Source organism: Mustelus asterias, chromosome 25 (genome assembly GCF_964213995.1).
Source record: "Mustelus asterias chromosome 25, sMusAst1.hap1.1, whole genome shotgun sequence".
Classification (NCBI taxonomy): Eukaryota; Metazoa; Chordata; class Chondrichthyes; order Carcharhiniformes; family Triakidae; genus Mustelus; species Mustelus asterias.
This window is the reverse complement of record NC_135825.1, coordinates 2,703,548-2,728,013: the sequence shown is the minus strand read 5'-3', so window position 1 is coordinate 2,728,013 and position 24,466 is coordinate 2,703,548. Positions and strand designations below refer to the sequence as shown.

General features: G+C 47.9%; 1 protein-coding gene across 4 annotated transcripts in view; it reads right to left on the bottom strand.

Annotated features, from left to right (window-relative positions):
* Positions 1-24,466, bottom strand: part of srgap2 (SLIT-ROBO Rho GTPase activating protein 2) — a 147,822-nt gene that overhangs the window by 12,065 nt on the left and 111,291 nt on the right. For 3 of the 4 annotated variants that reach the window (XM_078241982.1, XM_078241985.1, XM_078241984.1), the window contains exons 5-10: positions 12,076-12,291; positions 10,683-10,811; positions 6,926-7,147; positions 5,543-5,644; positions 1,637-1,834; positions 279-363 (exon numbers count right to left, since the gene is read on the bottom strand). In XM_078241982.1, coding sequence (XP_078098108.1) covers positions 279-363; positions 1,637-1,834; positions 5,543-5,644; positions 6,926-7,147; positions 10,683-10,811; positions 12,076-12,291 — 952 coding nt within the window. Of the gene's footprint in view, positions 1-278; positions 364-1,627; positions 1,835-5,542; positions 5,645-6,925; positions 7,148-10,682; positions 10,812-12,075; positions 12,292-24,466 lie in introns of those variants that run through there. The other variant, XM_078241986.1, reaches the window with a different exon arrangement.

Genomic DNA, 24,466 nt, shown 5'->3' with positions numbered 1-24,466 from the left:
CTAATGGCCATCGACTATCCCAGTGGTGATATAACACCAATTGCAGCAGCTGACTTTAACAGCACGGTGTAATATAAAATCTTAAAGCTGGCCTTTTAAACTCCGAATTTTGATAAAAGAAGCATTAGCGGAGAGAGGTTGAAAAACGATTTAATCGCATCATGGATTTGCTCTAAGGGGTGGGCCAGGCTTTGAAGGGATTTGGGCTAAATTATACAGAAAGGATCGCACCACTCACTGATGAGCTAATCATGGAGAAGATTAAAAGTATTCCCTACTTTCTCCCAGAGTCTTCTGTAGAAGGTCGTGTTTCGCCTGCAGTTTGGTGATCAGATTTCTGCCTTCAAAATACTCCTTCAGTTTCTGTGAACGAAGCAGGAAACAATAGTGACACAGAACACCAAGACGCGGCGACGCGCGGTGTGGCCTCGGGTACCCCCCCCCCCCCCCCCCCCCCCCAATCTGAATCTGCAGATGCACGGGCACCAGAGATCTGATGGAAACATTTGAGTGATCGACTTCCTCTATGCTAATGAGCAACACACATTGAAGGGATCCAATCCATCAACTGGGACATCTGGGCCCCCTTACCCAGGGGCATGGGGACCTCACCTCACCCCCACCCAAACCTAGGGACATGGGGACACGCCACATCCCCACCGAAACCTAGGGACATGGGGACACGCCACACCCCCACTCAGGGGCATGGGCACACGCCACACTCCCATCCAAACTCAGGGGTATGTGTATACACCATGCTCCCACCCAGGGGTACGGACACACAATGCCCCCCCTCACCCTCCCACCCAGGAGCACAGATATACCACCCACCCAGGGGCATGGATGCAAACATAGAAGATAGGAGCAGAAGGAGGCCATTCGGCCCTTTGAGCCTGTTCCGCCATTGATCACCATCATGGCTGTTCATCCAACTCAGTAGCCTAATCCTGCTTCTCCCCATAACCTTTGATCCCATTCGCCCCGAGTGCTATATCCAGCCGCCTCTTGAATACATTCAATGTTTTGGCATCAACTACTTCATGTGGTAATGAATTCCACAGGCTCACCGCTCTCTGGGTGAAGAAATGTCTCCTCACCTCCATCCTAAATGGTCTACCCTGAATCCTCAGACTGTGATCCCTGGTTCTGGACTCCCCCACCATCAGGAACATCCTCCCTGCATCTACCCTGTCTAGTCCTGTTAGAATTTTATAAGTCTCTGAGATTCCACCCCCCTCATTCATCTGAACTCCAGCGAAAACAATCCTAACCTAGTCAATCTTTCCTCATACATCAGTCCCGCCATCCCCGGTATCAGCCTGGTAAACCTTCGCCGCACTCCCTCGAGAGCAAGAACATCCAGGGGCATGGGCACACGCCACACCCCCACCCAGGGACACCGGCACACAATGCCCCCCTCACCTCCATCCAGGGGCACGGACACACAGTCCCATTCCACCCAAGGGCACAGGTACACAGTCAGCCCACTCAGGAGGAGGGTGATGCTGGGGCCATACACAAGGGAAAGGGTCACATTGGCCCCGTGCTCTGGGGGAAGGGCTCACAGCATCACTAAGGTGAGCCCCTGGATTTATATCTACCTGACAGAGTGTGCTCGAACCTCGCATCATCTTACCGTGAAGTAGAATTGCTCTGTCTCCTGCTGATTGGCCCGTCTCTTGGCAATACTGGGCTTACTCATGAATGTTTCTGAAAGGGTGGATTTGACAGATTCTGTGGAGTTTGTGTACTGGAAGCAGTCAGCGACATCAAAGTCTTCGACAGTAACCATGTCCTGGATTGTCTGTAATGTGGCTTCCATTGTCTTCTTCACCTGTGGCAAACAACAAGCAATTGGAATATATGAACTGTGTACAGTTCTGGTCACCCTATTATAGAAAGGATATTATTAAACTAGAAAGAGTGCAGAAGAGATTTACTAGGGATGCTACCGGGATTTGATGGTTTGAGTTAGAAGGACAGGCTGGATAGACTGGGACTTTTTTCCCTGGAGCGTAGAAGACCGAGGAGTGATCTTATAGAGGTCTATAAAATAATGAGGGGCATAGTTCAGCTAGATAGTCAATATCTTTTCCCAAAGGTAGGGGAGTCTAAAACTAGAGGGCATAGGTTTAAGGTGAGAGGGGAGAGATACAAAAGGATCCAGAGGGGCAATTTTTTCACACAGAGGGTGGTGAGTGTCTGGAACAAGCTGCCAGAGGTAGTAGCAGAGGCGGGTACAATTTTGTCTTTTAAAAAGCATTTAGACAGTTACAAGGGTAGGATGGGTATAGAGGGATATGGGCCAAATGCGGGCAATTGGGACTAGCTTAGGGGTTTAAAATAAAAGGGAGGCATGGACAAGTTGGGCCGAAGGGCCTGTTTCCATGCTGTAAACCTCTATGACTCAATCCAAGCACAAAAACCAGGAGGGATTCTGCTCCAGTCTCCATGTCTGCAGCTATTAAAAGCCAATGGGGTGGCACGGTGACGCAGTGGCCAGGGACCCGGGTTCAATTCCCGGCTTGGATCACTGTGTGGAGTTTGCACGTGTCTGTGTGGGTTTCCTCCGGGTGCTCCGGTTTCCTCCCACAGTCTGAAAGACGTGCTGGTTAGGGTGCATTGACCCAAACAGGCGCTGGAGTGTGGCGACTAGGGGAATTTCACAGTAACTTCATTGCAGTGTTAATGTAAGCCTTACTTGTGACTAATAAATAGAACTTTTAACTTTTGATTGGACAGGGGCTTCTGTGGCTTTCCGAATGCATTCATTCCGAAAGAAAAACTAATGTTTTTTTATTTTACCACTTTGTAACTTTCCACTATTTGCATGGATGACTTGGACAGACTACAGGAAGACAGATATACCCCAGGGTCAGTAACTATTTACCAAGAGTGTGAGATTAGACTCAGAATAAAATCTACAAACTGCTGACATCAGGAAATCAGGGACCTATGGAGAAGTCCCAGAAACTAATCAAGATGATTACTCTCTGTGATAAGGAATCTTAACTCTGTTTTCCTCTCCAAGATGCTGCCTGCCCTGAGTATCCATCACGCAAACCAGCCTCCCATCCATTGACTCTGTCTACACTTCCCGCTGCCTCGGCAAAGCAGCCAGCATAATTAAGGACCTCACGCACCCCGGACATTCTCTCTTCCACCTTCTTCCTTCGGGAAAAAGATACAAAAGTCTGAGGTCGCGTACCAACCGACTCAAGAACAGCTTCTTCCCTGCTGCTGTCAGGCTTTTGAATGGACTTACCTTGCATTAAGTTGATCTTTCTCTACACCCTAGCTATGACTGTAACACTGCATTCTGCACTCTCTCGTTTCCTTCTCTATGAACGGTATGCTGTGTCTGTATAGAGCGCAAGAAACAATACTTTTCACTGTATGTTAATACAGGTGACAATAATAAATCAAATCAAATATTTCCAGCATTCTCAGTTTTTGTTTCCGATTTCTAGCCTCTGCAGTATTTTGCTTTTATATTAATGAGTTTAAACACAGAGAAATCAAAAGGACCGCAGACCAATTAGTCTTACATCAGTAAGTGATAAAATAATTAGGACCACAATTGAGAAGTGCCTATAATCAAAATAACCTGGTCAAGTCGCAGCGAACATTGTTTCAGTAACAGGAGCTGCTGTCTGGGCAAACTCAAATGTTTCTGACATCTTAAACGTACATTGGAAAATCCTTCAATGTAGGGAACCCAGTCAGCCAGAAAACACTCGATAAGATTCCATTTGAAAGGCTGCTTCGCAGCCTTACACCGTGGATATCCAGGAATAATATGGTTTTGATAACACACTGGCTGGAAGGCAGGATGCACTAGAATGATGTGGGGCAGTGCAGTGGTTAGCACTGCTGCCTCACAGCACCAGGGACCCCGGTTCGATTCCAGCGTCGCGTCACTGTCTGTGCGGAGTCTGCACATTCTCTCTGTGTCTGCGTGGGGTTTCCTCCGGGTGCTCCAGTTTCCTCCCACACTCCAAAGATGTGCGGGTTAGGTGGATTGGCCGTGGTAAATTGCCCCTTAGCATCCCAAAATGTGTAGGTGAGGGAGGGTTAGTGAGGTAAATACATGAGGTAACGGGGGTAGGGCCTGTGTGGGATGCTCTGTTGGAGAGTTGGTGTAGACTTGATGGGCCGAATGGCTTCCTTCTGCACTGTCGGAATTCTATGATGTCAGGCTGGAGAGGGGTGCTGATGGGAGTGTTCTCTGGGTTTGTGCGGCTGGGGGTGAGGGTGTGGGGCGAGGGTGGGGGGTGAGGGTGGGGGGTGAAGGGTGGGGGGTGAGGGTGGGGTGAAGGGGGGGGGGTGAAGGGGGGGGGGTGAAGGGGGGGTGGAATGAATTGGGTGCCCCAGGGATTGGTGCTGGAAGATATCTACTGAGTACAGCACTCCCCCCTCAGCCTCTGCACGCCCCAGCATCGGGAACACTGTATTCAGTTTTAGTCACTGCTCTCTGGGTGGGTGTATTTGGCCTCAGAGGGGGTGGGGATATGGCTGCACAGTTTAATCAGAATGATACCAAGACACAATGGGTTAAATTAAGGGGGAAGGTTTATATCCCCTTCAGTCTAGAGACTGTGGGGTTGGGGGTGGGGGGGGGGGGGGAAGAGAGAGAGAGAGTGAGGATGCAGAGAAACGATTACCCCTGGTGGGGAAATCAAGATTGAGAAAACAATAAAATTGGGAATTGAAATGACAGCATTTTCTTTTCACATTGGGAGTACAATAATTCTCGAACTTTCTTCCCTGGAAGATGTGGGGGGGGGAGGGGGCATTGTCACTGAGATATTCAAGACAAGAGATTGATAGATTGTAGTTGGCTCAGGGTATTGGAGGAGGTGGAGTTATGGTGGGTAGGGACAGATGAGCCGAGATTCGATTGGATCGTGGAGCAGACTTGATGAGCTGAATAACCTGCTGCGGCTCCTCGTTAGAACGTTCTTGACCCAAGGTTTCCTAATGTCAGCGGGATGAGTCAAAACAAAAAGATTGGAAAGTGTTCGACTCTTCAGCCTTGAACAGGGGCCTTCGTGACGAACAGAAGATACCACACGGAATTAAAAAGATTAATATCGAATCACTATGTTGTGAGTCCAAATCTTCCTGATACAAAGTGAGACCATCAGGCTGATGTCAGGAAGCTTTTTAAAAAATATTTGTTCACGGGATGTGGTTCATCTTTAGACTTTTAATTCCAGATTTTTATTGAATTCAAATCTCAACACCTGCATTGGTGGGATTTGAACCCGGGTCCTCAGAGCATCACCCTGGATTGCTGGATTATGAGTGACAATACCACTACGCCACCATCTCCCTATGTTGATGCAGAGGGGAATGGTGCAGTGTCACTGGAGTAACCTGGCACCCGCCAGTTACAGAACCGATTTACTGATTTCAGCCCAGGGACCGATGTTGGAATCTGGGTCATTCAGTGTTGTACTGACCCACTGAGAGACACAGTGCTGAGCTGGGGCTGCTCTGAACCATAGCAGCCCAGGGGCAGCAACCCCCAGGAACTCACCTCCTCATTCTCGATCTTCAGAGTGGCCAGCCTGGACTGCAGCTGTTGGCATCGTAAAACCAATTCCCCCTGCATTGGCTGCTGAACGCACAGATGTGAGACCTGCAGCAAGCAAACACAAGACACAATGGGGTGAGGGAGAAGAGGCAGAGTGGAGGCGCCGGAACCCGACCGCCTTGCCCGCCTCGGAATCGGAGTGGGCGAAGGGCAGACAATGGAAATGTCCGTTGACCCCGGGTGGGAATTTCCAGTCTCGCTCGAGCGAGGTCGTAAAATCCCGCCCATAATCTCAACCACAGAACCCAGACCGAAAACCAGAAGCACATTCTAAATCATTCACAGTCAAAGCTGGGAGACAAATTCAACACACAGGCAGAGAATGGATCTGTTAAATACAGGGAACACACAAAGCATTGCAATGGTGTAAACACCATCCTTTTTCCCTTAAATTTTGAGACTTAATACAACGACCAGTGCTCAGAAAGAAGTCTATCTCTCGCAGCTGGCTGCTACAGGCTCATACACTCAATGTGATTGGGACAATTTAAAGCAATTCCAAGCAGACACTGATGCACTGGTACAAAACTGACACAAGCTTCGTGGTAACGGCATTTCTGGGGGATTTTCACAGTAACTTCACTGCAGTGTTAATGTAAATCTACTTGAGACACTAATAAATAAACTTTAAAACTTCATTTAAAAAATTCTTGTGACGTAGGTGTGGTGGCAAGACATTTACTGGTGGGGACAGGTTTGTCACTGTATAACACTGGGGTACAGTACTGGTGGGGACGGGGCTGTCACTGTATAACACTGGGGTACAGTACTGGTGGGGACTGGGCTGTCACTGTATAACACTGGGGTACAGTACTGGTGGGGACGGGTCTGTCACTGTATATCACTGGGGTACAGTACTGGTGGGGATGGGTCTGTCACTGTATAACACTGGGGTACAGTACTGGTGGGGACGGGGCTGTCACTGTATAACACTGGGGTACAGTACTGGTGGGGACGGGGCTGTCACTGTATAACACTGGGGTACAGTACTGGTGGGGACGGGTCTGTCACTGTATAACACTGGGGTACAGTACTGGTGGGGACGGGGCTGTCACTGTATATCACTGGGGTACAGTACTGGTGGGGATGGGTCTGTCACTGTATAACACTGAGGCACAGTATTGGTGGGGACATGTCTGTCACTGTATAACACTGGGGCACAGTACTGGTGGGGACATGTCTGTCACTGTATAACACTGGGGTACAGTACTGGTCTGTTTAGGGTAATAAGAGAAATTTGAGAATGTGCATTCTCACACTATCACATTGTCTTCTAACTGTGCTGGAGAACTCTTCAGAGATTGGTTTCGAAAGAGATTCACTAACCCCGTCTCCCATGTGCGGCTGGAAGTCAAACTTTGGTGGCAGACAGAACACGGTGTGGTACAACTCCATCAGACGCTGCTTATCATTGCAGGCGTCTAGACTGTCGATAGCACTTTCAATGATCTCCAACCCTTCGTGCTTAGATTGTTCAACATTAATCTCCGCTGATAGAAATGTCCTCATTGCTCGATTCAGACTGGCATGATACCCAAGGTCACAGCACTAAAACCAAAAGCAAAGATTAGAATATTTCCCCGACCAATGTCACAGCTTCTGCACATTCCCCAAACTTGGCTTGAAAATGAAACCTTCAACTCCCCCAAACAATGGGCTGCACATTCAGAGTATCTCCACTCCTCCTCCCCTTTCCACTCGCTTCCCCCATCCCATTAACTCCTCATAGACTTCCCGCTCTTCCCTCCATCGTCTCCTGCCTCCCAGCCTGACCTCTCCCACCTCACTCTCCTCTTAACGACATTTTGAATTCTTTCGCACTCACTTCACCCTCCCCCCTGGCCAGGACATTATATTTGGAGAGCGGAATCCTATTGGACTTCACTTTTGTCACTAGAAGGACAGCGAATATTAAGGAGAGTGGTGGCAGCTGCTGGAATTTGAATTTAATTAATAAAATCTGCAATATAAAGCTGGTCTCAGTAACGGTGACCATGAAACTATCATCGGTTGTCGTGAAAATCCATCTGGTTCACTAATGCCCTTTAGGGAAGGAAATCTGCCATCCTTACCCGGTCTGGCCTACATGTGACTCCAGAACCACAGCAATGTGGTTGATTCTCAGTTGCGCTCTGAAATGGCTGAGTGAGACACCCAGTTCAAGGGGCAACAGATGCCAGCAATGCCCACATCCCAGAAAGACATTTTAAAAGTGGCTGCTTTTCAGATGGTGCTGTTTTTGACATGAGCTGGGACTTGGAGCACAATGTCAAAGCTTATAGATGCTCAGGAACAGTGAGGAGCATCGGAGCAAAGCTGAGAGGAGGCAGACAAACCGGTGAAGTGGGAAGGCAAATAGAGGTTGAAATTTAACAGAGGAATGTGATTTTGATTGGCAGAATGAGAGCCGGCAATATAAACTTAATTGCATAATTTTAAATGGGTGGTGGGAGAGAGAAACCTGGCAGTCTCGGTACACAGATGTCTGAAAGTGGAAGAACAAGGTGTGAAGGCCATTAAAGAGCATCTGGAATCCTTGGCTTTATTGATAAACATGATGTGGAGATGCCGGCGTTGGACTGGGGTGGGCACAGCAAGAAGTCTCACAACATCAGGTTAAAGTCCAACAGGTTTATTTGATAGCACAAGTCACTGGCTTTCGGAGCGCTGCTCCTTCATCAGGTGAGTGGGAGTTCTGTTCACAAACAGGGCATATAAAGACACAAACTCAATTTACAAAATAATGGTTGGAATGCGATTCCATTTATAAAACACAGATTAGGTTTCAGCTAGTATATAGCGTGATAAACTCAGGATGCCACACTTTGGGGAGGGTGACAAGGTCATGGAGAGAGCGCAGAGGAGGTTTCCCAGGGATGAGGGATTTTAGAGATCCGGAGAGATTAGAGAAACTGAGTTTGTCCTTCTTACGGCAGAGAAGGTGAAAAGAATATTGAAGGGAAGTGTTCAGAATCATGAGAGAAAACGCTGGAAAATCTCAGCAGGGCTGGCAGCCTCTGTGAGGAGAGAAAAGAGCCGACGTTTCGAGTCCGGATGATCCTTTGTCAAAGCATCCACAGTAATTTGCTTTTGCTCAGAATCAGGACTGGTTTGGAGTGAGGCGCAGGAGATTTTGAGAGGACTTGAAGAAGAATATTTTCACCCAAAGGATGGTCAGAATCTGGAAGTCACTGCCCGAAAGGTGCTGGAGGCAGGAACCCTCACAACATTTAGAAACATTGAAAAAATAGGAGCAGAAGGGGGCCTTTGAGCCTGCTCTCCCATTCATTATGATCATCCAATTCAATAGCCTGATCCAACCTTCTCCCCATATTCTTTGATCCCCTTCACCCCAAGTGCTACATCTAACCGCTTCTTGAAAACATTCAATGTTTTTGCCTCAACTGTTTTCTGTGGTAGTGAATTCCAAAGGCTGACCACTCTCTGGGTGAAGAAATTTCTCCTCATCTCTGTCCTAAACAGTCTACCTTGTATCCACAGACTTTGACCCCTGGTTCTGGACATCCCACCATCAGGAACATCCTTCTTGCCTCTACCCTGTCCAGACCTGTTAGAATTTTAGAGGTTTCTATGAAATCCCCCTCATTCCTCTGAACGCCAGTGAATATAATCCTAACTGACTCAATCTCTCCTCAAGCGTCAGTCCCGTCATTTCAGGAATCAGTCTGGCAAACCTTCTCTGCCCTCCCTCCACAGTAAGAACATCCTTCTTCAGATTCCAGGTGTGGCCTCTCCAAGACCCTGTATAATTGCATCAAATATGTAAGAAGCATTTAGGTGAGCATTTGAAAAGCCACAGTTTACAAGGCTAGGGAACAAGTGCTGGAAAATGGGATTAGAATAGATAGGTGCTTGAGGGCCGGCGCAAACACGATGGGCTGAAGGGCCTGTTTCTGTGCTGTAAAACTCAATGACTTTGAGTCAATAAGGGAAAGTGTTTTTCGATGAGACAGTGACCAGGGGACAGAAATTTAAGCTGATTGGCAAAAGGACCAGGAGTGAAATGAGGAAATATTTTCCTCTGCAGCGAGTTGTTGGGATCTATGACACACTTACTGAAAGGGTGGAAGAAGCAGGTTTAAAAAAAGAATTTAATAAACACTTGGGAGGCAAAACATTCATGAGGAAAACAGCAGGAGAGTGGAACTAATTGAATCGCTCTACCAAAGAACTAGCACAGGCATGATGGACCAAATGGCCTCTTTCAGTGCTATAACTATGATCCCAGCTCAATCCCAACCAAGCAGTCAAAATCCAACCATCATCTGGTTAACTGGATGCGAGTGTGTACAGGAATAATTCACTTGGGAAGCTCGGGAAGCATTCCTCATTCTTCTGAAAATAAAATAAATAAAATAACAGTGAAGCAGTTGAGGCTACCTCGTTGAATGTTTTTAAGGTAAGGATAGATAGATTTTTGAACAGTAAAGGAATTAAGGGTTATGGTGAGTGGGCGGGTAAGTGGAGCTGAGTCCACGAAAAGATCAGCCATGATCTTATTGAATGGCAGAGCAGGCTCGAGGGGCCAGATGGCCTACTCCTGCTCCTAGTTCTTATGTTCTCAAAATTTGAATTAATTCAACATCTCAGCCTTAGACAGGCATAGGAGGCAGCCAAGAGATCTTGACTGATTTGTATTTTGATCACCTATCTGCCTTATCACCTTGGTCCCTCAATCCTTACTAAAAAACTCTATAATTCTCCATTTTGGAAATTTCAACTGACACCGCACCTCAGCAGCTTTTTGAAGGACAGAGTTCCAGATTCCCACTGCCCCTCGCGTGAAGAAATGCTTCCTGACATCACCACTCAATGTCCTGTGGCTAATTTTACGTTTCTGTCTCCTTTTTCTGGACTCGCCCACCAGAAGAAATAGATTCTCTCTATCTCCACTAACAAACCCTTGCATCATCATCATCGAGCGCTCGATTAGATCATCCCTGACTCTTCGAAACTCAAGGCTATCCGAGCCTATTCTATGTACGCTGCCCTCAAAACGTAACCCTTCAAAGAGGTCAAAGCAGAGAGGGGATAGGTTGGTTGGGACAGACAATGTGCTCACATCGAGGAGGTCAGACAGATCGTGGATGTAATACTTGAAGACGGAGCTGTTGGTCGCCTCCAATGCCAGAATGTATTCATTCCTCGCCTTTACAGCCTTGAGTTTGTTCTCCGTGTACTTTGCCTGACGCTGGAAAGAAAACAATATCAAGAGTTAAACTATCGCCGGCATGCATGTGGGAGGGGCTAAATACGTCGCATGGAATTGGAAAACCAAGGTTTAACAAATAACCAGAGATCAGCACAGGTGGGGACCCTGCCCCGCCCCCCTCTCCCCCTTAACCCCCCGCCCTCCCCCATCCCCACCCCCCCCTAACCCCCACCACCCCCCCCCCCCCCCCCCCTCCCCTCCCCCTTCTCCCACTGCATGTGAGAAACAGAGAATTTGGCATTCCAGCCAAAACTCCATTCACTGTCAGCGGCAGCGGAGGATCCCAGGCACAGACATGGAAGGAGATTTCTGGCGTAGATTAAAAGGATGTGCATCACTGTGCAGCCTGAAATTAACAACTCCAATCTGATGTACAGTTTAAAGTTTTAGGCTTACGTTAACACTGCAATGAAGTTACTGTGAAAAATCCTCTAGTTGCCACACTCCGGCGCCTGTTCGGGTACACCGAGGAAGCATTTAGCATGGCCAATCCACCTAACCAGCACGTCTTTCAGACTGTGGGAGGAAACCGGAGGAAACAAACGCAGAAACAGGGAGATCGTGCAGACAGTGACCCAAGTCGGGAATTGAACCTGGGTCCCTGGCACTGAAAGGCAGCAGTGCCAACCACTGTGCCAGCATGCTGCCCAATTCCATTCTACAGGTTTCTCACTGTGTAGAATGGAGCTAAACAGAATAAGCAGAGTCCTTGATTTGGGTTGCATCAGCCAGAGTTTCTTCATCTGATCTCTCTCCAATCACCCTGCTCAAAATCCTGAGGAGAGGCAGAGGCTTGGACACGGTTTGTTAACACATTCAGTGGGATCTCACACACACGGCTGGCACGGTGGTACAGTGGTTAGGGCTGCTGTCTCACAGCACCAGGGACCCCGGTTCGATTCCGGCCTTGGGTGACTCGGTGAAGTTTGTACATTCTCCCCGTGTCTGTGTGGGTTTCCTCCGGGTGCTCCACTTCCCTCCCACAGTCCAAAGATGTGCGGGTGGGATGGATTGGCCGTGCTGAATTGCCCCTTAGTGTCCCAAGATTTGCAGGTTGGAGGGATTAGTGAGGTAAATACATGGGGTTACAAGGATGGGGCCTGGGTAAAATGCTCTGTTGGAAAGTCGGAGCAGAGCCCAATGGGCCGAATGGCCTCATTCTGCACTGTGGAGATTCTATGATACCACAGTCACTGAGACAAAACAACGGGTGAGGAGGAGGGAAAAACTTCAAAGACCAAACCTTTTCCTTCATTTTCTCGATCTTTCGGACTGAGCTGCGTCTCTGGTGCTTCTCCTCAAATCGAATGTTTGCCGCGGGGTCAGGGGAGCGCCCGACCAGTCGATCCTCCTGCTTCACCGAGCGGCCAATCTGCTTCTCCTCCTGTTTCTCTGCCTCCTTCAGCTTCCCCTCCGCACTAATACTGTCAGCATTGTACATGTGATAGGTCTTCATAACCTGCAGAACAGGGACACTCGCTCACAATTCACATTCACAGAGAAATCTGCCTTCAACAAAGGATGATATTTGGAAATGGAACCCGTTATAATTATCATCAAACACTCCCAGGGCAGGTACAGCACGGGGTTAGATACAGAGTAAAGCTCCCTCTACACTGTCCCCAATCAAACACTCCCAGGACAGGTACAGCACGGGGTTAGATACAGAGTAAAGCTTCCTCTACACTGTCCCCATCAAACACTCCCAGGACAGGTACAGCACGGGGTTAGATACAGAGTAAAGCTTCCTCTACACTGTCCCCCATCAAACATTCCCAGGACAGGTACAGCACGGGGTTAGATACAGAGTAAAGCTTCCTCTACACTGTCCCCCATCAAACATTCCCAGGACAGGTACAACACGGGGTTAGATACAGAGTAAAGCTCCCTCTACACTGTCCCCCATCAAACATTCCCAGGACAGGTACCGCACGGGGTTAGATGCAGAGTAAAGCTCCCTCTACACTGTCACCCATCAAACACTCCCAGGGCAGGTACAGCACGGGGTTAGATACAGAGTAAAGCTCCCTCTACACTGTCCCCATCAAACACTCCCAGGGCAGGTACAGCACGGGGTTAGATACAGAGTAAAGCTCCCTCTACACTGTCCCCCATTAAACACTCCCAGGACAGGTACAAACAACACGTGGTTAGGTATAGAGTAAAGCTCCCTTTACACTGTGATAAAAAATTGCACAATTTGGTCTCAGAACAAGTGTGCAATGGGGTGGGTTTAACTAAGCAAGGAGACCATTCAGTCCCTCCATGCTGCCCCACATTCAATTACATCATGACTGGCGTGTACCTCAACTCCAGTGACCTTCAATCCTTGCTCCATCAACTTCCCCCCCAAGCAAGATCCACCAACCTCAGTGTTAAAATGTTTAATTCCCCAGCAGCACCCACACCTTTCTTTGGGGAGAAAGTTCTAGGTTTCCACTGCCCTCTGGGTGAAGAAATGCTTCCTGACATCACCCCTCAACAGCTGGGTTCCAATCTGAAGATGATGCCCCTTATTCTGGCCTCCCTCCCCAGAGGGAATCGTTTCTCTCGATCAAATCCTTTCATCATCTTGAACACCTCTTCAGTGTGTGATTACATGTGTTTACCATGTGTGCTCAAGGAATTCTGCCAGTGAAGAACATCTACTCACGAGGGCATCTTACTTGACTGCAACTTGAAATCTATTGATGGCAGATGCCAGGGTTGCTGACTGTGATACAAGTGCTTCCGACGGCGGGGCTATTTTAACATGTGTGTGTGGCATGTTTCATTGCCTTTCCAGACTCTTGTACACAAACCAACGCCTGGTGCCACGGGACTGCGGCAGGACTTTCTGCTGATGAGCAATCTGGGACCATCAGCTCTCTCGGCTGTGGTGGTGACAGGGAAGCAGACCCCAGGCCTGGAGCTGAGGGACAGGCCAAAAACTGGGCCCCCCCCCCCACCCCCTTCCATCCTGGGCAGACGACACAAAAGGTGGTGGTGATAAATAGCGAGGAGGAAAGCCTCAAGGTTACAGGGTGATCTAGAAGGGCCGGTCAGAAGGGCAGAAAAGCGGAAAATGGAATTTAACTCTGAAAAGTGTGAGGTGATGCATTTTGGGAGGACTAACAAGGCCAGGGAATACACAATGAACGGTAGGATGAAAGGAAGTACAGAGGATCAGAGAGGCTTTGGGGTCCAGGTCCATAGATCCCTGAAGACAGCAGGTCAGGTAGATAAGGTGGTTAAGATGGCGGCGTATGGGATACTTGCCTTTATTAGCTGAGGCACAGAATATAAGAACAGGGAGGTTATGATGAAGCTGTAGAGAATGCTCGTTAGGCCACAGCAAGAGCAGTGTATGCGGTTCTGGTCGCCACACTATAGGAAGGATGTGATTGCACTGGAGACGGTGCAGAGGAGATTCACCAGGATGCTGCCTGGGCTGGAGTGTTTCAGCAATCAAGAGAGGCTGGTTAGACTGGGGTTATTTTCCTTGGAGCAGAGAAGGCTGAGGGGGACCCGAGTGAGGCCTACAAAATGATGAAGGACATAGATAGGGTGGATAGGAAGAATCTTTCCCCCATAGTAGAGAGATCAATAACCAGATTTAAGGTCGGGACAGGAGATTGAGAGGGGATATTAAGAAATACTTTTTTCACCCAGAGGGTGGTGGGAATCTGGAACTCACTGCCTGAAAGGGTGGTGGAGGCGGGAACCCTCACAACATTAGAGAAGCATTTAGATGAGCACGTGAAATGCCACAGCATACAAGACTACGGAGCAAGTGCTGCAAAATGGATTAGAATAGATAGGTGCCTGATGGCCGATGCAGACACGATGGGCTGAAGGGCCTCTTTCTGTGCTGTAAAACTCTATGATTCAAAGCAGCTCCTTCCTAGCACCAGTCACACGGCCATTCTGGTTGAGGCCTAGCAGAAGTTCTTGGACATAATGGCACAGAGAGAGAGAGCTGGCTTCTGGGCACAAAATAATTCACCAGTAAAATAACTAAACTCCTAAATGCATTCTCTGCTTTGTTCTGCAACTAAGACAACAGGTAAGACACCAAGTTTGACTTCCCATCAGAGAGTATCTCTGCCGTTCAGTGGCTCTATCCCCACATCACCCCAATCCATCACGCAAACCAGCCTCCCATCCATTGATCTGTCTACACTTCCCGCTGCCTCGGCAAAGCAGCCAGCATAATTAAGGACCCCACGCACCCTGGACATTCTCTCTTCCACCTTCTTCCTTCGGGAAAAAGATACAAAAGTCTGAGGTCACGTACCAACCGACTCAAGAACAGCTTCTTCCCTGCTGCCATCAGACTTTTGAATGGACTTACCTTGCATTAAGTTGATCTTTCTCTACACCCTAGCTATGACTGTAACACTACATTCTGCACTCTCTCGTTTCCTTCTCTATGAACGGTATGTTTTGTCTGTGTAGCGCGCAAGAAACAATACTTTTCACTGTTTGTTAATACATGTGACAATAATAAATCAAATCAAGTGTTAAATAACTCCACCAAATGACAAAGGCTTCGACAAAGGCTCATCTGGACTCGAAGGGTCAACTCTTTTCTCTCCTTACAGATGCTGCCAGACCTGCCGAGATTTTCCAGCGTTTTCTCTTTTGGTTTCAGATTCCAGCATCCGTAAGAATTTGCTTTTATCCAGCAAATGATGCGGTCTACAACAATCCAAGCTGTCAGGCCAGGGCAGGGGAGTCAGTTTGAGGAAGATCTGAAGAACGTGGGGACGGGGGAGCTCTGTATCAAACTCAACTCCATCTTCCTCCAAACAGTCCCGTGAGTGAGCCAGTTGACCCGTTTCAACACATCATTCGAAACCGTTTCACATAAATAGGCTAAAGACTGTATGACAACAGACACAGCCAGGAATTCAACACTGACTCTGCACTAAATATATCACAACTAAAGGGAATTAAACTCCCAGATACCGAGCAGTTTTAGGGATATTGAGCTGGAATCTCAGTCATGGTGAAAAAAAGGTCACAGAAATTGTTTCATTTTAAAGAAATTGCTCTGGGTCATACTTTAAATTAAATCTCTGCACAGAGAGCCCAGAACAATCTCCAAGGCTGAGTATCTGTGTCTTAGTGGAATACATTCTTAATTAGATTGAAGAATTATAACTGCACAAAATGAGAGCAGTTTACTATCTATTTTCAAGAGATCATTACTAGGTAACATCATTGATCATTTGGAATGACGGTCTGAAAAGGACAGTCACCAGTCAACCAGTTCATGGGCAGTGGCAGTGGTTAGCACTGCGGCCTCACAGTGCCAGGGATCCAGGTTCGATTCCCGGCTTGGGTCTGTGTGGAGTTCGCACGTTCTCCCCGTGTCCGCGTGGGTTTCTTCCGGGTGCTCCGGTTTCCTCTCAGTCCAAAAACGTACAGGTTAGTTTGATTGGCCATGCTAAATTGCCCCTTAGTGTCAGAGGGTTAGCAGGGTAAATAAGTGTCATTATCGGGATAGGGGCTGGGTGGGATGTGATCGGTGTGGACTCAATGGGCCGAATGGCCTCTTCCTGGCACTGTGGGGATTCTGTGATGAGAGTTTTCTTCCTCTGTGCCCTGTGCTCACTGACCCTCTTGCCCCAGTTCAGCTTCAAAGATGTTCAAACACCCGGTGGTATCTCACCCAGAGAGAACTCTTTATGTATGCAGTACAGGACTATTGAACTGCAGGGGCATCACAACTAAGACCATGAATACATGCTCTCCAGCAGGGGTTCCTTAAACAACCAGGAGAGGATGTACTGGTGTGAATTTTATCCTCCTTCAACCAGGAACCCAAGCTTCTCTTGACCTCGATGTCTCACTAACAGATCAGCAAATGATTTACCCACAAACTAGCTGAAGACTTGGGTCTCCTCCCCTGTATCACTCTTTCCAAAAGCTCAAAACTACGACAGTCTTTACTTCCCACAACTGACCTTTCCACCTAAAATCTAAAGGTCTGTAAGCTCCATCTTATGACCTCTTCCCGATTCATCTCATCCACTTCCAAGGATCAGCTTGGCTCAGTGGGTGACACACTTGATTTTGAGTCAGAAGTTCATGGGTTCAAGGCCCATTACAGGACCCTGAATACATGATCCAGGTTAACACTTCAGTACCACATGACTGCTGGAGTGCCGCTCTGTTAGAGGTGCTGCTTTTCAAGGGAGTTAAAATAAGGTCTTATCGCCTGATTCAATCTCTCGGATTCCGACATGACAACAAAGAATTCTCTCACTCTCTTGGCCAACATTCCTCCCCTTAACCGAAACCACGATAGACAAGTTTATTGGTCATTTATCTCACTTACTGATGTTGGGATCTTGCTGTGTAATACAAGTGGTCATAGGTCATATAGAAAGGATATTATTAAACTAGAAAGAGTGCAGAAAAGATTTACTAGGCTGCTACCAGGACTTGATTGTTTGAGTTACAAGGAGAGGCTGGATAGACTGGGACTTTTTTTCTCTGGAGCGCAGGAGGCTGAGGGGTGATCTTATAGAGGTCTATAAAATAATGAGGGGCACAGATCAGCTAGATAGTCAATATCTTTTCCCAAAGGTAGGGGAGTCTAAAACTAAAGGGCATAGGTTTAAGGTGAGAGGGGAGAGATACAAAAGGGTCCAGAGGGGCAATTTTTTCGCACAGAGGGTAGTGAGTGTCTGGAACAAGCTGCCAGAGATCGTAGTCGAAGCGGGTACAATTTTGTCTTTTAAAAAGCATTTGGACAGTTACATGGGTAAGATGGGTATAGAGGGATATGGGCCAAACGCGGGCAATCGCGACTAGCGGGTTTTAAAAAAAAGGCGGCACGGACAAGTTGGGCCGAAGGGCCTATTTCCAAGCTGTAAAGCTCTATGACTCTAGTTACCTCCTGGACAACAGTAACTGCACTTCAAAACTAATCAGTGAATTGCAAAGGTCTCGCAAACATAACCTCATGTTCCTCTGCTGTTACTGGGAGAGGAATAATCTAAAGTCCAAAAAGCGCAGCTTGTCGCTATCGGGATTTAGAAATTACTGGGAGTGGTGAAGGCACGGGAATCTTGTTTAACGCCGGGATGCTGTGGGCTCTGACCCAAGAATATTCTGGATGCCGGTACACTGACCCAGAAATCAGCAGGGCTCTGTTCCCACTGCTCGTGCTGCGATTGAGTCGGTCACACAACTCTGCACCTTCCGGTCTCCAGTCACAGAGTCGGGGTGGGGGGGGGGGGGGGGGGGGGGGGGGGGGACTGCCCCACCTGGCGCGGCTCTTCAGCAATTCAGGGGCACATCTGCAGTGCCCACCACCCACTGAACAACTAACTGGGTGTATCGACACCAGTGATGCCAGCTGCCTTATCTTCAAACATTCCAACGCACACGTGGCACGGGTCACTGCTTCAGAGCCAGAGGAATGAAAGAGGAAATGAAGGCAACCCAAAGCGTAACACGAGAAAAGCAGAATGTTTTCATCTGTGCCAATGCGACTCGCTGGGGGCCAGAGGCCCCTTTGCTTTTGTTGAAAGAGGGCGGCAGGAATTTTCCAGCTATTTTTGTTCCCAAGAGTCTAGCATAAAAAACAATTAAAAGATCACAAACAAGGTGGAACAGCACTGGAAATAGCACAGTGCAGGACATTCTGACCGTGAGCGCAGGCCTTTAGAAAAATAATTATGATCTCAGCAGTTATTTGATTCCCTTTTTAGATTAGCCGGAGGGGCGGGGAGAGGGGGGAGGGTCACTGGTTGACATAATCACACATTTGCACCATTAAACCCGAGGCCCTCATTGCAGATCCTCTGCAGCACAGACTGATGTGGGAGAGACACAGAAGCCACGGCCAGATGTTATTCAAGGACCCATTTAGGCTTTAAATCCTCAGAAGCTATGACCATTGTACGTGTCTAAGTCGTTCAAAGAGAAACTGAAGGAATATGTTTGAAGGTTTCAGGAAAAGGATCCAATAACAGGAGGGTTATGTGGCATTTTCCAAAAATCCCCGGTGAAAGATGGGATCTTACTGGGTACAACTCTTCATCCTATCGTTCAATAGACCTCTGACTCCAATCACCCAGTTAATCTCCTGATCAAAACCCCTGGAGGAGAGCTTTCTGATCCAACGTTAACCCAGCAAAACTTCCATCCATCCTCACATCTCAATTATTCATTGACCAAACTGTATTCTGAGTAATCAACTGTCCTTCTACTCATAGAATCCCTACAGTGCAGAAAGAGGCCATTCGGCCCATCTAGTCGGCACTGACCACAATCCCACCTGGGCCTTATCCCCGTAACCCCACATACTTACCCTGCTAATCCTCCTGACATCCGGGTCAATTTAGCATGCTAATCGACCTAACCCACACATCTTTGGTCTGTGAGAGGAAACCGGAGCACCTAGAAGAAACCCACGCAGACACGGGGGGAATGTGCAACTCCACACAAGACTATATTGCAGACTTAAGCACAAACGCAATGGGACACTGAGGGAGCACAGCATTGTCTGCGGTGTAATCTTATGGAATAGATATTAAATAAAGACCTCATTCTGGATAGTCACATGAGCAGCCTGGGAATGGAGGGATACAAACGATTGGTCTAGTTGGACCAAGGAGCGGCACAGGCTTGGAAGGCCGAAGGGCCTGTTTCCTGTGCTGTACTGTTCTTTGTTCTTTGTAAAGGCTCTGTTGGTTTGTGTTAAAAAAATGTAAGATAAAAGGCAGGAATTTGGGGGGGAGAGAATGGGGGGATTTGGAATAGATGGGACACACACACACACACAAACCGAAAGGAGGAGATGGTGGACTGGAATTGAACCCGGGTCCCTGGCGCTGAGAGGCAGCAGTGCTAACCACTGTGCCACCGTGCCGCCCCAAATCTGAATATCTACTCAGAGAATTAGGCTACTACTCAGGGGGTTCTGGAGGAACCAATCCATGCAGAGGAAGGTGTTTGGTGGTCTAAATCACATCGGAATCCGAATGTAGAATTTTGTTTTGACCTTTCTTCAGCCAGCAATGGGTGGATTATAATCACAGCACAAACTGTCATTTAATGAGAGTTTCAACTCCTCTCCCTCAAACTTCAGACAATCTAAAGGGCATCATGGAAAGACCCTTTGGCCAGGGGAGGCAAGCAGCATTCTCTGAATAACCCTCCAACATCCATTCCAATAACTTGCCTTTTCCTCACATGCACAGAGAGGTCCCAGAACAAGTTCCAATGAGAAAAGAGATATGGTGAATGCCAAGCATGGGGTTAGAGGAAGGGAATTGGATAGAGTGGGATAGGCAAAGGCAGATTGAAATGGTGGGATAGGGATTGGAGAGGGAGGGATGGGGAATGGAGAGGGGACGAGAGGGATTGGAGTGGAAGGGATAAGGATTGGAGAGGGAGGGATGAGGAATGGAGAGGGAAGGAGAGGGTAGGATAGGGAAAGGAGAGGGATTGAGGGAGGGAGGGATGGGGAATGGAGGGGGATTGGAGAGGGAGGGATAGGGAAAGGAGAGGGATTGGGGGAGGGAGGGAATGGGAAGGAAAGGAGAGCTGAGACACATCCTAAGAGGAGGTCTTTGAGGGGCAGGGAGTGGGGGCAATGTGGAGGGAAGGAATTAAAGAAATGGAATGGGCAGCAATGGAGTGATCGAGTGAATAACTACCAGAGGCGAAGAGAAGAGAGTGGGGAGCAAAGTTTGGTCTTATTGTGATTGAATGAGGTTTGTTTTATTAGAAGAGAGGAGATTAAAGGGACAATCTAACAGAGATGCTTAAAATACCAAGAGTGGGACAGAACTGACAGAAACAGACTGATGCAGTGAGGGCCGATCTAGAACGAGGGAACTTTGTTAATTAAATACAGGATTTAGGACAAAAGAAATTGTGAAAAACCCAGCCAGAAATGAGTGATTCTAACAAAACCATGGGTCAAATGGGTTAGACAGACTTCAAAGGAAGGAAGAATAAATGAAGGAGGCACAAGGGAGAGTAAATATCGACATGTAGTCCATGGACTGATGGGCCAAATGGTCTGTTTCTGGATAAAAGCAAAATACTGCGGATGCTGGAATCTGAAACCAAAAGAGAAAATGCTGGAAAATGTCAGCAGGTCTGGCAGCATCTGTAAGGAGAGAAAAGAGCTGACGTTTCGAGTCCGGATGATCCTTTGTCAAGGCTGGATGCCTTCCCCCCCACTGCTTCCAACCTCAGTCTCCCAAAGCCGGACAGCCTGCTTCTACCTACTTCCCAAAATCCACTCAAAGGACTGGTAGGCCCATTGTGTCAACATGCCCCTGCCCCACTGAACTTATTTCCTCTTGTCTTGACTCCATCCTCACTCCTCTGGTCCATTCCCTCCCCACCTACGTCCAGGATTCCTCTGATGCCGTGTGTCATATTGACAGCTTTCAGTTCGCAGGCCCTACCCGCCTCCTATTCACCATGGATGTACAATCTCTCCACACCTCCATCCCACACCAGGATGGCCTGAGAGCTCTTCGCTTCTTTCTTGAAAAGAGGCCTGAACAATTCCCATCCACCACCACTCTCCTCCACCTGGCTGAACTCGTTCCATCTCTCAACCTAGCTTTGACAAAGGGTCGTCTGGACTCGAAACATAGAAATCATAGAAACCCTACAGTGCAGAAGGAGGCCATTCGGCCCATCGAGGCTGCACCGACCACAATCCCACCCAGGCCCTACCCCCACATATTTTACCCGCTAATCCCTCTAACCTACACATCCCAGGACTCTAAGGGGCAATTTTTTTTTTAACCTGGCCAATCAACCTAACCCGCACATCTTTGGACATCTTTGAAACGTCAGCACTTTTCTCTCCTTACAGATGCTGCCAGACCTGCTGAGATTTTCCAGCGTTTTCTCTTTTGGTCTGTTTGTTGTGGCCCTGCCCCTAATGGTCCACTAGAGAATTGTGTTACCAATGGCCTATTGGGTTAGGAGTTATCATGTCAACATGACTCTGACAGACATAGCACAGCATTAAACTGGACCCACTGTTCATCTGCCTTCACGTCAGGTCTGGAATCATCATTTCACAGCGACCATTAATCACATGGTCTTGCAAAACAACCTCAAAGTCATCGCCTCGAGGGTGATGGGGACTCGAGTCACCTATCCCCTTTTCAGCTGCTGCTAAACACCTCGTTAAAGAGTGAAGCCTCAACATTGCAAACTTTCCCTTCAAACTTCAAACACATTCCAGCTGCCTCTCTTCTGAAAGGCTCAGACGCTGCTCATCACTTCTGGCTTTGAAGGATATAAAGCCTTGATGGATTCTGCAAAAACATCTGGCACTAGATCCTGTTTGTTGCCCCACATCTGCTTCCATTGTAGCAACTTGCAAGATCAAGCATTCTTGAGGTTAGAAAAGCAGAAGGAACTCCCCCTTCCAGCCCCTGGTGCGCACTACGAGCTGACCACGGCAGGATCAGAACCGGATTCCCTCGGCCAAAACCGCTTCTAAAGCGATTGCTGAAGTGGGATTCTCGAAATGTCTCGATCTGGTTACGGGCTCTGCCTCAATTCATTTGGAATAATAATTTCCCAAGGTGGGGAATATCATAGAAATCATAGAAACCCTACAGTACAGAAAGAGGCCATTCGGTCCATCGAGTCTGCACCGACCACAAACCCAGGCCCTACCCCCATATCCCTACATATTTACCCATTAATCCCTCTAACCTACACATCTCAGGACACTAAGGGCAATTTTTACCATGGCCAATCAACCTAACCAGCACATCTTTGGACTGTGGGAGGAAACCGGAGCACCCGGAGGAAACCCACGCAGACACAGGGAGGATGTGCAAACTCCACACAGACAGTGTCCCAAGCCGGGAATCGAACCCAGGTCCCTGGAGCTGTGAAGCAGCAGTGCTAACCACTGTGCCATCGTGCCGAATGGGAGAACCTTCATTCGGGGTAAGCTGATCATTTAAGGGAGATTAGATATTTACAAAAGGTGAGAAAATTGAAGTCTCACCCTTTTGTCATTCATTCCAAAATGATGCCAGATGACGAATCGTTTGATTTCTGAAGCTGCCACCCTTAGTGAATATTTTGTGTAAATGGGATTGAGGATTCCAGTCTCGTAAACATTAGGAAATGAAGATGGAAACTGTCAGCTTCTGACAGGAAATGTCTTTTTTTTTGTAAATACTTTTCCGTCAGTCTCAATAAATTGCCCTGAAAGTCTGAGGTGTGTTTACATCGGAAATGCAGCTAACTCCACTTCACATTCACTCCAAACGTGCAATGTGAACGCAGAGTTAGGACTCAGCCACAGTGAAGCAAAGTCAGGTTGTCTGTAAAGCTTCACCTCAGCGTGTTGCTCAGTGCCAGGAGATCGACCTGAACCTCTGATGAACACTATCCCAACAGTTAGAACTATAAATATTCCGAGAACAAGGAGAGGACATTCCTTTCCTTATTCTCGGAATAGTTGTAGCTCCAACAGTTGGGATAGTGTTCATCTCCTGGGCATGCAGCTCTGCGAGGAACTCTCTTGTCAATAGGTGCTTCAGATTCTAGCCAAGAGAGGAGCCACAATGTCAGACTGGAAGCTGGACTCCAGCTGTTGCTCAGACACCTCAATAGAAACTGACTCCCAGTGTGGCAGATTTCACATTCATTCACAAAGGAGTGCGAGTGATTATATCCCATTTTCCCCAAACTCGGGAGATTGAAACCTTCAGGAAGGAATACATCTGAACCCAGCCCGGCTTTAGCTCAATATCCTCGTGTGTGCGGCTAATAGGGAGCGCTGCCCACAGCGAGTAGGAACACTGAGCCCCATCGAGCAGCCTGTCGAGACCACTGGAAATTAGTCAATAACATCCTTAAAATTCAGGCTGGGTTATCCAGGGATGATGTCAGGAGGCACTCCATCACAAAGGGGCAGCAGAAATCTGGGTCTCTCTGCCTCCAAAATACTCTGACGGGTAAATCAGAAATGTCAAAACTGAGACCGAGTCATTTTTGTTGGGTTAAGGGTTTTAAGGATTATGAACCAAGGTGGATAAATGGAGTTAAGATACTAATCTTACAAACTTGGTATGGAGGGCATTAGCTATGAGGGGAGGTTGGAGAAACTTGGTTTGTTCTCACTGGAGCGACGGAGGTTGAGGGGCGACCTGATAGAAGTCTACAAGATTATGAGGGGCATGGACAGAGTGGATAGTCAGAAGCTTTTTCCCAGGGTGGAAGAGTCAATTACTAGGGGGCACAGGTTTAAGGTGTGAGGGGCAAGGTTTAAAGGAGATGTACGAGGCAAGTTTTGTTTTACGCAGAGGGTGGTGGGTGTCTGGAACTCGCTGCCGGGGGGAGGCAGTGGAAGCGGATACGGTAGTGACTTTTAAGGGGCGTCTTGACAAATACATGAATAGGATGGGAATGGAAGAATATGGTCCCCGGAAGGGTAGGGGGTTTTAGTTCAGTCGGGCAGCATAGTCAGTGCAGGCTTCGAGGGCCGAAGGGCCTGTTCCTGTGCTGTAATTTTCTTTGTTAAATCAGCCAAGATATGACTGAGTGGCAGAACAAGCCTGAGGGGCTGAATGGCCTCCTCTTGTCCCTGTGTTCCCTCAGCTGGACCAATATTGTGTTTAGCAAATTCAGCAAAT